We start from the raw sequence: 16551 nt of genomic DNA, 5'->3' as shown, positions 1-16551 counted from the left end.
AGAGTGGGCAGGCCCCAGTTGGGCTATTGGCCATCGGAGATTTGATTGGCTAAAACACTGTGTTGGTAGAAGCTGCTGCCGCTGCTGCCGCCACACAAGGCTTTTCAGGGTGTGGCTGCAGATAAGTCGCAATGTCCATTTTGTGGCTGTGTCCTCCATTCCGCATCAAATCCTAAAGGCATTCGTAGGCTCAAAAGGGTTGGGGACTCCTGGTGTCGGCCACGGATCATTTTGGGGTGCCTCTTGACTACCGGCATATTCTTTTTCTCTCAGCTCTAGCTGCTCAAGCTTATGCCCTGAAGGAAGAGAACGACAGCCTGCGGTGGCAACTGGACGCCTACCGGAATGAGGTGGAACTCCTGAAGCAAGAAAAAGGGCAGCTCTTCCGGACAGAGGAGAGTCTCACGAAGGACCAGCAGTTGCAGTTCCTGCAGCAGACGCTCCAAGGCATGCAGCAGGTACCACAGTCTCCTAGGCACCATGCAGGAAGCCACGCAGGTCCCAGTTTTGCCACCCACTGATCCACGTGCATTATAATGTCCAGGGGCAGGGGTAGGGAACCTGCGGCTCTCCAGATGTTCAGGAACTACAATTCCCATCAGCCAATTGGCCATGCTGGTAGGGGCTGATGGGAATTGTAGTTCCTGAACATCTGGAGAGCCGCAGGTTCCCTACCCCTGTCCAGGGGCCTGAGCCAACTAGCTTGCAGCCCTGTAGAGTTGCTTTTGAAATGTAGGTTTATATATTCACAGACACAGAAATGAGAGCCAGTGCGGTATCAGAAGGAGCTGGGAAACCCACGTTCAAATCTCCTTGGGTGAGATGGGTGACCTCGGGCCTGTCCCACCCACTCAGCCCTGACCCTGGCTAGTATTTGGATGGGAGACATCCAATGGCATAGCGCCCACGGGGACATGTGGGCCACAGTGGCATAGTGCCCACAGGAGCAGCAGTGGCGTAGGAGGTTAAGAGCTCGTGTATCTAATCTGGAGGAACCGGGTTTGATTCCCAGCTCTGCCGCCTGAGCGGTGGAGGCTTATCTGGGGAATTCAGATTAGCCTGTGCACTCCCACACACGCCAGCTGGGTGACCTTGGGCTAGTCACAGCTTCTCGGAGCTCTCTCAGCCCCACCTACCTCACAGGGTGTTTGTTGTGAGGGGGGAAGGGCAAGGAGATTGTAAGCCCCTTTGAGTCTCCTGCAGGAGAGAAAGGGGGGTATAAATCCAAACTCTTAAAATCCAAACATGTACTGGGCAGAAGCCATTTGGGTCACGTGGGGGCCAGAAAATCGCACCCACACCCCTTCTCCATGCCACCCCCCATTGCACCCCAGCCAGGGCCTCCCAGTAAGGCCCAGTCAAGGGAAGGCTCAGCTAGTGTGCCAGGGCTGGGAGTATGTGGCCACCGTGCCCAGGGCACGCTGGCCAGGGAGAGGGCCTTCCCATTTGGGCAAGCCTCTCCCTGGCCAGTGTGCCCTCTGCAGCACCACCCACGCCTCTCCAGGCCCTTGGCATACCAGCTGAGCCTTCTCCCCTCGCCCCCATCCCATCAGGCTGCCCAGGACCACCGCCAGCGCAGATAAGAGGGGCGCGGGGGAGCGTAGCTACCATGGGGGGGCACCATTTTTCACTGTGTGCCATTTCACCCCGCTACGCCTGTGGAGACATCCAAAAATTGCTAGGGCCGTGACCTGGAGGTAGGCCGTGTCAAACCACATCTGAACGTCTTCCCTTGAAAGCCGTAAGGGACTGCCACAAGTTGGCTGTGATTTGACAGCAGAAAATATGAGAAAAAATGGTAGGCAGTGAGGCCGTGAAATTCAAGACATACATTTCTTTGCCAAGCTCACAAGATAAACACCATCCTTGTTGTGATGGCCCATGTTCCCCAGTTTTGCTAAGCTAATTTGTCTCCTGTACTTGGGCATTCATGGGTAGTCCAGACCAAGAAGGACAGCCAGAACTTGCATCTGCTCTTCCAAGAATTGTTCACCCTCATTTAGCAGAAGAGGAGGCCATCTTTTACCCGATCAGCAGCCACTGGGTTTACTGCTGTCCCTCCACACTCTCTTCCGGATACACCCAACGCAGTGCATGTGTCCCTCCTTCCTCGGCATTGAACTGCATGTTCAGTGGGTAATGAACGAATCTTCTGGAAAAGCTTGATATCTGAGAAAATGGGTTCATTTTATGTATCGGAAAAATGAGGAACACACTCCAATTCTCATTTGTTTTCAAGTTACTGCTACCATCTGGTCTTTTCTCCCTTTTTCCAAGACTCTCTTACACATGAATTTAAAAAACAACAACCCAGTATTATTCTTTTCTTTTCCCCCACTTCTAGAGAGTAGCACTTATGGAAAGCAGCAGCAGCAACCCCCCAATTGATATTGTCTGGAAATGGAAATTCATTCAGCTTAATGGGACTTCAAGCATCGCACTCAGATTTCTGCGATAACGCTCTCCATAAAGTTACAATACAGTTTTATTTCATTTCCAGTACGAGATGTCTAACAAACAAATAGGAATAACATCCCATGTGCATAGTAACAAATGAGATGTGTTTTTCCTGGATGGAACGGAATTATAAAACGATCCCATTTCGTTCAGTGAATTATCTGGCCTGCCAGCTTGGCTCTAAAATAGTTGCGTGTCTCATTCTCCTCGTATCTAAATGGGGATCCCTCTAATCCAGGGGTAGGGAACCTGCGGCTCTCCAGATGTTCAGGAACTACAATTCCCATCAGCCCCTACCAGCATGGCCAATTGGCCATGCTGGTAGGGGCTGATGGGAATTGTAGTTCCTGAACATCTGGAGAGCCGCAGGTTCCCTACCCCTGCTCTAATCTAAACCACATCTTTGATCAAACCGGGTGGGGAAAATGCTCTCTTGCCTTCCGTTGCTCACCTTAAGATCTCAGGGATCAGCCGTGACTCCTCCTCCAAAGAGGCGGGAGGAAGCAGTCTGTAAGAAGCAGCAGTGGCATAGGAGGTTAAGAGCTCGTGTATCTAATCTGGAGGAACCGGGTTTGATTCCCAGCTCTGCCACTTGAGCTGTGGAGGCTTATCTGGGGAATTCAGATTAGCCTGTGCACTCCCACACACACCAGCTGGGTGACCTTGGGCTAGTCACAGCTTCTCGGAGCTCTCTCAGCCCCACCTACCTCACAGGGGGGAAGGGCAAGGAGATTGTAAGCCCCTTTGAGTCTCCTGCAGGAGGGAAAGGGGGGATATAAATCCAAACTCTTCTTCTTCTTCTTCTACCCTGGGCACAGCAGCCCAAAGGACTTTTAAAACTAGACTTTTGCTGGCTGTTTATATTTTTGAAACTTTTGGGGTTTTTTGCCCACACAAAGTTTGTTTAAAGGGATTCCTCTCATTATAGTATTTCTGTGTTGCAGAGGTGCAGATTTGCTCTCTTCTGTATTACAGAAACAAAAAAAAAAGTCAATCAGAATAGCCCTTTGCATGCTGGAAATTTTATGCTTTTATTTTAAAAAAGCAACCCGGTGAGCTAGTTTGTTTTACGTTGCTATACACAGGCATGTTTTTTCACAGGACACCAGATTGCTGCGATTGTTACGTTGCACACTTGTGGAATTCAGACTTTTTGGCATTTTGTCCAGAGCCTCCCCAGTCACCAGGGAAATGGGGAGGAATCTGCTTTCCTGAATGCTTGGATTCTGTTCATCTGACCACCCCAACATTTGATGGGAAGTGAAACCTCCCAGGTTGAAGACAGAATGGTTCCTAATAGGGGCAGGGCAGAGCTGGAGGAATCTGGTTACCCCACTCAGAATCTTAATTCCATGCAAAGTCCCCCAACCTCCACGAAGAGTCTGATGGCCATTTATTTGGCTAGTAGACATAGACAAGCCTTTATTGTCATTCCAAAATACAATAAAACAATTGTCCATAAAAGATCGATAGATACAACAGCCATTCAGAGTCTTATCAATAGTTTAGTCCAAATGGACTCATCAAAAGTGCCATTCCTATACACCTCTCCACAGACCAGACTGGAAACCCACCAACAGAGCCCAGGCATCCCAACAGCATACAGTATCAACACTCCACTATGAAACACAGAGTTTGTTAAAGTGGCACCTAACACAGAACAAGGGATAGGGGGCGAGGAAACGGGCAAACAATTGATTTGACTCCAATAGGTTGCCACAGCCTTCAGTTGTCACACCATCTGGCAATCAATAACAAAACTACGACATCTCTCAATGAATCACCCACAGGTTATTTGACTTTGGGTGACCGTGAACCCACAGGTTATTTGGCTAGTAGAAAAGGAGTATATTTCCATAATCAATAGCGGCAGTGCTGAAATTCTGCATTGTTTCAACCGCAAGATACAAAAAAGCATACCAGCTTGGACCCTAAGGTCTCTTTTTACCCTTGGGAGTCACTTCTGCTCATAGAGGAGGGGTGGCAATTTTAGCTGATTTCCTTCATCTCGCTGCAACCCCCACCCTCCCCACTTCAACCTCCATGATGTCCCTGGGGGCTCTGCCCACTGGGGGTACCATTTGCCAGGGAGAGAAAAGACTGCCGCAGGAGGCAGGAAAGTCATGGTTTGCGCAACACAAATCCATTCACGCCACACAGCATCCAAACCACTGGGCTCCTTCCCTCTTCTTGGTAGCCTAGACTGGGTCCAGCTCTGTGCAGATGCTCCCGTCTGCTGCTGTTTACCTGACCTCATGATGGGAAACCTTCACGGGACACAGCACTGGTCTGGTTGCTTTGTCGTTCACATTTTTCTGTTTCCTTGGTGATTCCTCAGTCCTAGTACGGATCTTCTTGTTAGTGCGCATTTCCATAGCCAGCAAATCATGTTCCTATTATTCATGGCTGCCACATGCTGGCCGCTTGTTATATGAAAAACAATCCATCTTTGGCTGCTAGCCTGTTAAGCCAGCTGCAATAATAAATGAGCCCCCGTGCGCACATTCTGGGTAGGCACATTTTCTTGGATTTTAGTCCCAAAGGCAGTGGATTCAGTTGTCAAGACCAGGTTTGAGCCATGAGTGGCCACGATCACATCTTGACTAGGAGGCAGCCTTTGCAGGGGAAGGCATGATGTCGGAGGATCTGATCCTTCAGTGCCAGGCCTTCTCCAGCAAGCACGGCCTCCTGGTCGAGATGTGACCGTGGTCGCTCATGGCTCAAACTTGGTCCTAATGCAAAAGTAGCCAGTGCAGGAGAAATGGATCGGGGCCAGGAAGCAGGTAAGGTTCGCTCACGTGAAGCTGCTTTATCCTGAGTCAGACCCTCGGTCCATCAAGATCAGCAGTGTTGGACTCTGACTGGCAGGGTCTTTCCCATCACTTTCCACATGATGCTTTTAACTGGAGACACCCGGGATTGAACCTGGGACCTGCTCTGCCAGTGAGCCCCAGCCCCACCCACAAGTTCACCTTTCGTGACTGAAATTCCCTACCCACCATCACCCTCAGGTGGCATTTCCAGAGGTGGGATCCAGCAGGTTCCCACAGGTTCCCGTGAGTAGGTTACTAATTATTTGTGTGCGCCGAGAGGGGGTTACTAATTGGTGATTTTGCCACAGGAGTTTTGCCTTAGTTATGCCCCTCCTCTTAGCAGTGGCGCGCAGAACTTGAAGCAGTCTAGCAGGAGGTGGCAGCCTGCACCTGTGTGCATTCGTTTCCCGCCCAAGGACCGGCACAGCGGCTGAGTCCTTGCCACAGCCCCGCCCAGGAATGCCCTGTCCCCGGAATGCCTGGCCATGCCCCCGTCGTGCCCCGCCCAGCCCCATTGGCGCTACGCCACTGTTTGAATCCCACCACCAGGGGAACCTGTTACTAAAATTTTTGGATCCCACCACTGGGCATTTCCCTCTGGTGGAAACGTTGCAGGTACCCTGGGGTGTTTGTGTGTCTGAGTCCACCTCCGTACCTTGCAGAAGATGGAAGAGAACATCCGATTTTGACCCTCTCTGGAGACTGGAGAGGAGGAGGATGTCACATTCTCACCTTATTTATAAATTTAACATACTTCTGCTGCCCTTCGAACAGAATTCCGCAGCCTTCGTAAGAAAGCGTCATCCTGTGGAAAAGGACTTTCGGAGACTGCCCTGCTGATGCATGACCTGAGACCTTTCCGTGGCTGCCCTGGGTGCCTTCAGACATGCAGCAGCCCAAGACAAATTGCACTCTGTCTCCAGCCGAGAAATTGGCCCCAGAATGCCAGTTGACACGGAGAAGAAGTGAGGGGGAGCCTCACTTTTTTAATTCAAATCGGTCAGCTGAAGCCCATGATTTATTCTAGCTTTTTCCTGCTCTGGCTCTGATATGGGAAATTAGCAGGAAATGCCAGAAGAAATGGAGCGCGGGTGGGGGAAGTTATGTTCCCTCATAAACTTCCCTCAGTTTTTGCAAAAGAATTTGAAAAACTCAAACCAACCAATCTAATCGACTCAGACCTAGACCTGGCAGAAGTCCTCTCTCCAGCTTTTTCATGCATCTACTTCAGAAGGGTCATTTACTTCATGTCATAATTGTTAGGGCCCTTGCACTAGTCCTGCAAGGTAGACTCTTCCGGTTTTTTCCCTATAGCAGACTGAGGGGGGGGCGGTGAGCGTCAAGGTTCAGAGCAGTGACTCCCTGCTCCTCATTGACTCAACCGGGTTGCTTTTCTCCTTCCCTCGGACAAGCCAGGCAGCAAGAATTGGCCAGAGCTCCTGCTTGAGCCGCAGCTCCCAGGGGGAAAGGAACTGGTCTCCTTTCTCTGAGGCTCATTCCGCACATGCAGAATAATGTACTTTCAAACTGCTTTCAGTGCTCTTTGAAGCTGTGCGGAATAGCAAAATCCACTTGCAAACAGCTGTGAAAGTGGTTTGAAAACGCATTATTTTGCCGGTGCGGAAGGGGCCTCTGAGTCTTTCAGCAAGAGCTTTTCTTGTGATGGGGGTGTGTTTAGTTGCAAGCAACTGAAACTGCATATGAGCTCCCAATGGGACCCGGTGGGCCACTGCGAGTAGCAGAGTGCTGGACTAGATGGACTCTGGTCTGATCCAGCAGGCTAGTTCTTATGTTCTTATGTTCTTAAACCCTGCCCCACCCCTGCTAACTCAATCATTTGTCTCTTTGGCATACCCAGAGCCAGTGCAGACTTCAGGAGCGAGGGGCGGTGGCATGGCTGGATTAATATGCAATCCCAGTAGATTGTGGGGGCTGTCATGGGATGTGGAGATTCTCTCCCCTTCTCCTCCCCACCCACCACCCCTGCCAGGCTTCCCATCCATGCACGCTTCAGGGAGGGAGCACCACTCCAGCACTGACGCACGGGCTGGCTGAGAACCCGTCTGCTGGCTTTGCCTTCCGCGTCCCTCGGCGGAGGTTTTGTTTCTCTCGAGTGAGAGATTTTGCCAAGTCTCTCACAGCTCTTCCAAGCGCTGGCCAAAGATCCCTCCTTGTCCCTCCAAAGTAACTCCAAATGAATCAATTTGGTTGCATTATTGGATAGCTGAGCTTTCTCAGAATAGGCTTTCCCCTGTACGATAATTGCAAATTAAGTTACAATTGTAAGCTAGACAATTAAGAGCTTTCTGCGCGGCGATGTTTAAATTGCTTCTGACCAACATGGCAAGAAATCATTCTGTGTGGTTTACAAAAATCAACATTTCCATAAGAAGTGCCACCCAGGCACTGAGGAGAGAGTCATTATCTCCTGAGGGGCAGCTGGAGCTAGAGGACCGTTACCTTTGGCAGGAAGAGGGCAAGGCAGGAGAACAAGTTGAGGTGATATTTATGGGACCCGTTTGGTTGAAACTAGGAGGAATGGGATATAATAAGGCCACAAGGGCCAGGCAAACAGGGAAACACAGGCCTGGGCCAAACCCTGATCTCTAATGCATGTGTCCCAGTTCTCCCTGGTTACCAAGGAGAGAGCCCCCCCCCCATATTCCAGTCCTGCTCCCTGATAAATCCATAATTATAATCTCCCCTTGAGATGGTTTTGATCTTCCTGCTGCCGAGGGGAGAGGTTGCATTCTGACCACTTGGCTTTCTCTCTCATTATTCCTTGAAGTGCATCATCTTGGCCAAGAGTGAGATGGGAAACTATTGTCCTACTTTGACCAAAGCCATTAGCTCATGTCAGCTCTGGGCTTGCACTTGATGAATCACCTCCCGGCCCCCTCCTTTCTGTCAGCTGGCCGTTTGCAGCTGGGCCTCAACTTATAAACAACCAGGAGCCAGTGGTGGAACTATCAGTGTGAGTTGAAGGGTAGAGGGCATTTCTCTACATGGTTGTTAGACAAAGGAGCATGAAAAGAAGAGCTAGGTGGGAAATCTTGGGTATATTTGGTTAATACAGCAGAGTTTGCCCAGTAATAAAATACAGAAATAAATAATAAAAGCATGATATTGAGGACAGTAAATCTCCCAACTAGCGCTTTGCAAAAGTTGCACGTATTAAAGTAGATTCCGTTCACATGCAGATGGCAGTCAAGAAGAGCGAGAGAAGCCTAACCTAAAGAAGACTGTCTCGGTCGCAAGTGGCCAGGCCATTTGGCATCGCGTGTGTGGAAGTATGAGGCGTTGTTTCTACGGGGGAGACCTGTAGGGATCTACAACTCCATGAAGAGCCACGTGGAGAACAGGATACAGAACAAAGGACACAGAGAGAGTGGAGGGGCCAGAGAGCAGTTCCCAGATTTAAACAAAAAGAGGCATCCCATTCCAGGGAAGCCACACTTAGGAGTGACATAGTCCCCCCCCCCCAAAAAAAAATGTCCAGGCATGCTAAGTTGATCACTCTAACAAGGAGGACCACAAGAGTAGCATTTGCGGTAAACTAGCAGAAAAGAGGAAGGATACCAGGCCAATCTACCCTTTGTAGCTCTGCTGCCTCTTCTGAAGTATTTGTGTCCTCTCTACAAAGGACATGGCACAGTCATTCACCTCCAACAAGGTGCTGTAAGGGACTAGACATCAACGGTTGTCAGCCATGATGACTAAATAGAACCTTAGTTTCTGTGGGGCAGCAACAGTGGGGGAGGTTTTGATCTCTTTGCTGCTTCTTATGAGGCACCTGTTTGGCCACTGTGGGTCTGATCTGACATAGCTCTTCTTGTCTTCTAAAGATCTACTGTGTCTCAGCAATGGAAGGAATTTGTCAACAGCCTTCTTTTACTGGATGAATTTGTTGTTAACTGTGCAGAGAGAGAATAATTATTTGGATTATAGTAGAGCACAAAGCCGAGTTCCAAAAAGAAAGGCAGTGTAAACAGAGTCGGCATGCCAGATTCACTGAGACATTGCATTTCCTCTTTCCCACCAAGCAAAAAGACACAGTACCATTGAAATGTACCACTGACATTTATTAAGAAGGGAATTATAATTTATCATGACAACTTTTTTTATTGTGGCTATTAAGATAAATAAAGCAAAGATAATAGGATAAACGCTAATCATGACCATTTTTGCACAGGAAAATATCCCTGCTGGGAATTCCGCACAGTTCCCAAAGCTGCACAAGGTCTGCCCTGGAATTGCCCCACAATATTTACCTTAGCCCAGGATTTTAAAAAATCGCCACTCTGGAGGTTCTTTTAAAAAGTCCCGGTGTGACCCTGCTTGTGCCTGTGCCGTGCAAAAACCAATCAGGATCAGGAAGGGTTTATTTTTCCCACCCAGCTGCCTGATCTCCCCCTCCTGATGTTCATTCAAGCTGCCACTCAAAAGCAACAGCCTATCAGAATGTGGAACACAGAGCAAGCTCACACATGCTTGCAGCTGCCACTCAAAAGCAACAACCAACCAGAACAATCACTTAGTCTGTTTTCCTCAGTACAAGCTTTATTTTAAATCAATCATTAGACCTATTCACTAGTTTTCTCCCTCTGACAGCAAAATCTTATTTTAAACCATTAAAAACACAGATCAATTTCTTCCGTTCCCACAGCACAAACACCAAAATCACCAATTGGAAGCAGACCAAGTTTATTTTTCCCTCCCAGCCACCTGATCTCCCCACCTGATGTCCATTCAAGCTGCCACTCAAAAACAACAGCCTATTGGAACGTGGTACACTGGGCATGCTCAGACATGCTTCCAAAGTAAATACAGAAGTCCAGCTTGTGCGTAGTGGTGAGTCAGCAGACAGTACCACAAAAGGAGCTGCCCCAAGTAATCAACAAGCAAAGTCAGTTAGCAAATGAACAGAATGAGGGGAGGAAAACCTTTACAAATCCAGTTGGGATGCCCAATTTCGACTCTACAGTTTTTAGACAGGAGCAGAAGTCTCCTGAAGACACAGTTGTACCTGGAGTATCAGCTTCACAGTTATACTCTACTCCGCATCATCAGGCAACAAATCCCATTATGCAACCTGACATCCCAAATTTGTCAGATGTTTTGAAAGCTACCCTTTCCAGAAATCCTAGAAGAGATTTAGCAGACAGAGGCATTCAGAAGTTTTCTGATAAGCCAGAAGACTACTTACTTTGGAAAATTACATTCCAGAGAGCTCTCAAAGACCTGAAACTAGATGCCGAGGAAGAGCTGACCTTGCTTATAGCTTGGTTGGGAACAACATCGTCAAGCAAATAAGAAGAAGTCTATGCAGCACATGTAAGAAACCCTCACATGGCTTTAGAACGAGCATGGAGTAGATTAGACGAAAGATATGGAGCATCTTCAGAAATAGAAGCTTCACTTCTACAAAGGCTTAAAACCTTTCCCAAACTTGCAATGAAAGATTGAAAGAAACTGTGGGATTTGACAGATCTGCTTTCAGAGATGGAGTCTGCAAAAGAAAACCCCGAGCTGCCAGGACTTGCATGTTTGGATCAGCATTTGACTCAAAGAGAAGTTATCGACAAGTTGCCCTTCCCCCTGAAAGAGCAATGGGGTAAAGAAGTTTTTAATTACAAAGAGAACCATGTCATGCCCCCACAGAGCCTTTGTTTATTTCCCCTTTAGTTTCCCCACAGTTAGTATGGGTTTAGCTATGTTTTGTACAGTATTCAGTGGGAGGGAACCGAATTTAGTTCTGTCCCTTTAAGAAGCCCTAGGGCTGGTGTTCTACGGCAGTTATTACCCAGCAACCTGTCTGATTTGGCAGTTGGGGGCCAACGGAAGCTGGGTGACAGCAGCAGTTAGGTGCCAACGGAAGCTGGGTGACAGCAACAAGTTAGACAGTCAAAGATGTTATAGATTCACAGTATTTAAGTTAAACAGTTATAGATGTTATAGTCTCACAGTATTTACAATAAATTCCAGACTCCAGAAAGTTTCTGCAACAAAGCAACCTTCATTTAGTTAGACCCGGGAGGAGTCAGGGTCTGTCAACATTGTTACAATTAAAGCTTTAAGTATTGAACTGTTAACTGAGTCAGTGAGTCTTACATTCTGCTTTGGCCGGGTGCAGGCACCTAAATAACCACCTGGGGAGCAGAACAGGAGCATTTCCTACTGGTCCTAGATCTGCTCCTAGGCAGAAGCGGGGAGCCGTACATAGGCAGAAACCAGGATAAAATAGCCCCGGTATAGATCCCGGTTCAACCCTGGTGTAATTGTGCTGTGCCAAAGCGGTCTGTGTGAGCCTAATTCAGAAGTGCCTCCCATTAAGTTCAGTGGGCCTTACTCCCGTGGCAGCCGTATCCTTTCAGCCCCATCCTCTTCTCTTGTGACCAAAGGCCTTTTTATAATTCTTTCCCCATCTGCTCTGGTTGTTGTCGTTATTATTGTTGTTGTCATTATTATTATTGTTGTTTGGAACAATTTTTAAAGACAGCTTTGTGGCTTTAAATCAAGATGTGAAATGATATCCCCTTTGCATTGAAATATATCACCAGATTCAGGACTATTAAAATACAGTGTCTTGGCCAATGAGCGAAGACTTTTTAAAGTGTTGTGCAAGGGGCAGAGTTTCGGACTACCCTGTTTCCCCGAATATAAGACATCCCTGGAAAATAAGACACAGTAGAGGTTTTGCTGAAGTGCAAAATATAAGGCATCCCCCCCAAATAAGACGTAGCAAAGTTTTTGTTTGGAAGCATGTCCGACGAACAGAACACAGAAAAATAAGACATCCCCTGAAAATAAGACATGGCGCATCTTTGGGAGCAAAAATTAATATAAGACACTGTCTTACTTTCGGGGAAACATGGTAGGATCTAGGAGTCATATCTAGCTTACCTCCTAGGGTTGTTATGAGGATAAAATGGAGGAAAGGAGAACGATGCAAGACACTTTGAATCCCTACTGGGGAGAAAGACAGGACCTAAGTGTAGGAAATAAATAGACAAGGGGAGTAGCAGTGGTTCTACTCTCTGCCTTCTTAGGTGCTTTCTCCTAGAGATTTGTTTTCACCCAGTGATGTCATTCAGCCCTGGACAAGATCAATCAAGTCCATTTCGAAAATCCCTTTGGCCTTTTCACCATTCTGTTCAGCACGCTCCTTTGCAGATGCATTGATTTGCGCGTTTTTGGCCTTACTGATGTAATCACCCAACTTTGCAAGCACAGCTCGGGGAGGGGGCGGGGGAGCTCTCTGTTGCCATCTTGGCAACTCAGCATAAATACATTTTGCATTACAGCTTTGTGCAAAACGAGATGGCTTTGGGCCAGTGACTAATTATATTAAAGGGCTGTGTTCGTAAATTATTTACGGGCTGAAGCATGCACCTCCATATTATTAAACCAGCGGATCTGCTCCGTCTGCAAACAAAGCTTTGGTTCAGACAAATGCGGCAGCTCCTCTGCGAATGGCGCTCCATGCCAGGAGTTCGTGTTTTAATGTGTGCTTAAGTGATTTGTTACATTACGAGAAATGCATCTCCTTGGCAAGAGGCAGAAAATGGAGACATATAATTTATGTCTTGTTCAACTTCGACGTAATAGTCAAAGCAATAAGAAAACAGAAAATAGAGCAAACTTGAATAATGCTGCTTTCACAAGGCTTTGCAGTCCTGGGTATTTATTCACAGGGGCTCAGACATTAATAAATTGAACGTCCTTTCTTTCATGCAGCAACTGTTGAAAATCCAAGAGGAACTGAACAGCAAAAAATCGGAACTGGAGCAAGCTAGAAAAGAGCACACAAACACCCAGGCCGTGCTGAAAATCCTTCAGGAGCAGGTGGGTCTGACCTGTGGGAATAAGGGTTCCGTCTGCTACAGATCCGCATCCGCTGCCTTTTGGGTGCTTTGGGGACTGTCAGAAAGGGTGGAGTGACCCTGATATTAATCTGCCCTGCCTTTTGATATTTTTGTCTGTGTAACTCTTCTTCTTTTATGCCATCCCCCAAACTCTCACATTTACCTGTGGCCTGAGGAACACTAGTAAAGGCTGCCTCTGAGCATGTACAATTAGTTCAGCCTTTCTCACTCATGAGTGCAGGAGTGAGGGCCAGGCATTCAGGGAAGAATTTGAAAAAACATTCTACTCTCTTAAACCTTTTCGAGACCGAGTGCCCAAATTGCAACCCAAAACCCACTTATTTATCGAGAATCCCCTCACCCGAGAATCCACCCCCCCCCCCAAGAATCGCTCTCACCTGAGAATGCTCCCCACCCACCTGCATGGCATGGCAGCCGCCCATTAGCGACTTTCATTTAACCCGAGTTCCGGCAAACAGAGTGGGTTAAAAGCGTTTGGGGGGGGCGAGTTCAGTGGGAACTCCCCCAAATGCTTTTTAAAAGGGCCTCAACTCGTTCTATTTGGCCTGTAGAATCACCAAGCATCTAAGCGGAGTGGAAGAAGCTTGCCTGTTTGGCCCCTGAAGATGTTTACTCTCATTTCTTGTAGAATGCTTTCCGACACATGGATACCAGTGAAAACTGAGTGTTTTTCTACCTGAAAAAGAAATGGATTTAAATACACTGAAAAAACAAAAGCAGCTATTTATTTGAAGACTAACTGGAAAGGAAATGAGTTTAGCATCTCCCACCTGCATGCCAAAGAAAGACCCATGATGACAGTCAAAGTTCCCCGTGGTGTCTGTCTAACAGTGGCAGGAAGCAAACATGTACCATGTGACACTAAATGGCTGTGTCTTGCAAGCACATTTAGGCAAAGGGTTTTGCAGGAATCTAATCTGGGGGTTAGCATCATTTTGGACCGGCAAAGGTTTTGGCTTGCTGACAACTCAAAACAAAATGACACACGCAGATGAGGCGTAAGACCCGAGGGCTGTATGTGACCAGCCATTCTGGGAGTGAACTGGGCCCAAACTGTGCTGCTGGTGTCTCACATCCAGTCCAGTAAGTGATAACAGGCATAAACTGTGGCCATTGCCTTCAGATTGCTTTTCTACACGAAGCAAACCTTCGCAGTGCAATAAATAAAATGTCCACCATAAAAACAGTAAATAACCCCACCAGAATTAACATAGCAATATGTAACAATGATATTGTTGTGAGGATGAAAGAGGGATTTGTGGACATACATTTCCTTCACCTGTTCTTTGTCACCATATCATCCCAAAGGTATCTTCTGGAATACCATCATCGCCAGAGCTTCCCAGGACGCTGCTGTCAGGGAGATAGTATGTATGTGATTGCGATGCGCTCCTCATTCAATGTAACTGCTTTAACCAAAAAAATCAATGCTGCTGATAGATATATGTAACCAGCCTGTTATATGTAACCACTGCCATCTGAGGCATTCTTTCCTTGGCCTTTCCTTTATGGCTTCACATGCTTTGTAGATAACTAGGCTTCCTCTGACACCTTGATCCCATGAGAAAAAGAGTTACATCCATTATCTCGTTGGAGCAGGAAGCCAGATGCCACTGACCTTGGGGCGCCTCAGCTCCAGGGACTGTTTTTCACAACTTCTTAGGAAAGCGGGAGGGGGGACTTGCAACGGGGATAAAGGAAATGACAAAGGCCAGGTTTGTCAGAACTGGCTTTGCCAAGCTTTGGTGCTTTGATGCCTCATCCATAAACACTGCTGATCAACGCTCCAGAAGGTTCCGAGACCTCACAGCTGTGCACCCCTGCAGCACTTCTTCAAGCCTGTTACAACAGCCACCCCCCATCCTTCAGAGACCCTAATTGCTTTTCAATGCAGCCAGGGGCTTGAGGAAGTGGTAATTGCCCAATGGAGCAATCGACTGCCCAGATGAGGGCTGGGAATTAGATCATTGTAGCCAGAACCCTTTTAACAAAACCCGATAAAGCTTTGTAATTTTGAGGTCTAATTGAAGTTAATTCATTCTTGATTATCAAGAGATTAAGCAGCTGCCTGAACGAAGGCAGGGACTGTGTTTGGTAACTTGCCTTAATCAAGCCATGAAGCGCCTCCGCCTTCTGCTCTCCAGAAAAGCTTAATGGACTCTCATAAAGATGCCACTTCTGATTGAGGTGTTTGCTGCAACGCGGAGCTTTTTGAGCGACACCAACGCAGCGTGGCCGAACCAGCTGTACTCGGGGTCCATTTTCACGTCCTGCTTTGGCTTCCGAGGCAGGACATGTTAATTAATTGACCATAATAATTTATTTCATTTTAATTGAAGGATAGTTAACGGATGGTTCACAGGGGCTCTAGTTGCCCATGTTGGACACTGGAAGCTGCAGCATTTATCATCTGGATACTGTTACTGGGTAGAGGGGTGGGAAATCTGTTAGGAACACCCACAGTGGGTCCACAAAGAACCTCTCATGGGTTAATCCACAGGGCAGTGGGGCAGTGTGCATACCTGGCTTGTAAACAGGGGTGTGTGTTTGGGATTTAACTGCTTAACATTCATGCCAAGCACAGCCTGTTAACCTCAAGAAAGTATGTAATCTACATGAAATTCCTTCTAACATCTGGATACGGACAGACTAGGTGTGCATGTTCTCCTAGCAGGGCTGTGATGTCTGCAGCTGTACTTTCCACTTCTTTGTACTTTCTTAAGGGTCTGTTTCCCTGAATAGCACAGAATCTGGGAAGGACAAGAAAGAAACATGGGAGATATGGTGCTGGGAGGAACACTCTCCAACCAGAACACTTCGTTTATGTCTGTACCGTACAGCATCGTCTTTGACTGACATTAATTTCTTCAGTGTTTTCCCTAAATCAGGGGTCTTCAAACTGTGGCCCTCCAGATGTTCATAGACTACAATTCCCATCAGCCCCTGCCAGCATGGCCAAGTGGTAGGGAATTGGGATTTGTAGTCCATGAACATCTGGAGGGCCGTAGTTTGAAGACCCCTGCCCTAAATCATTGCTTGCTCACTGTCTCAGAGAGGACTTTCATTCTGTTTACCTAGGCCATTCTACCTGTTGGGCGTCAGCATGATGGTAGGAATGGGCAAATATTTTGCTTGCTTTTGGTGGCAGAAAGCAGGCAAGGGGAAGATGGAGAGGCAGAAATTTTGGCTTAATTCAAATCTCCCTCCCCACCCCAATAAATCCACAAGGTTTCCATGTTGCCATATTATTCAGGTTTTATCCAGAATCTTGGCATGTCACCCACTTGACCAATTAGCTGATCCAAGTTCCCAGACTATTTTTTTTTAAAAAAACAAGTTTCTAGGCCTTTTGGTTGCAAAGACAGAAGGCAAAAATGTGCTTTCTGCTTAATTGT

The 16551-nt window shown here is 47.4% G+C and overlaps 1 protein-coding gene across 4 annotated transcripts in view; it reads left to right on the top strand.

Moving 5' to 3' along the window:
* Positions 1 to 16551, top strand: part of ENOX1 (ecto-NOX disulfide-thiol exchanger 1) — a 334756-nt gene that overhangs the window by 286682 nt on the left and 31523 nt on the right. For all 4 annotated transcript variants that reach the window (XM_048493487.1, XM_048493488.1, XM_048493489.1 and 1 more), the window contains 2 exons: positions 274 to 458; positions 13008 to 13115. In XM_048493487.1, the coding sequence (XP_048349444.1) occupies positions 274 to 458; positions 13008 to 13115 (293 nt within the window). The remainder of the gene's footprint in view (positions 1 to 273; positions 459 to 13007; positions 13116 to 16551) is intronic.

This window comes from Sphaerodactylus townsendi, linkage group LG04 (assembly GCF_021028975.2).
Source record: "Sphaerodactylus townsendi isolate TG3544 linkage group LG04, MPM_Stown_v2.3, whole genome shotgun sequence".
In the NCBI taxonomy this organism is placed as follows: domain Eukaryota; kingdom Metazoa; phylum Chordata; class Lepidosauria; order Squamata; family Sphaerodactylidae; genus Sphaerodactylus; species Sphaerodactylus townsendi.
Note: the sequence above shows the minus strand (reverse complement) of the source record. Positions and strands in the feature narration are given on the sequence as shown.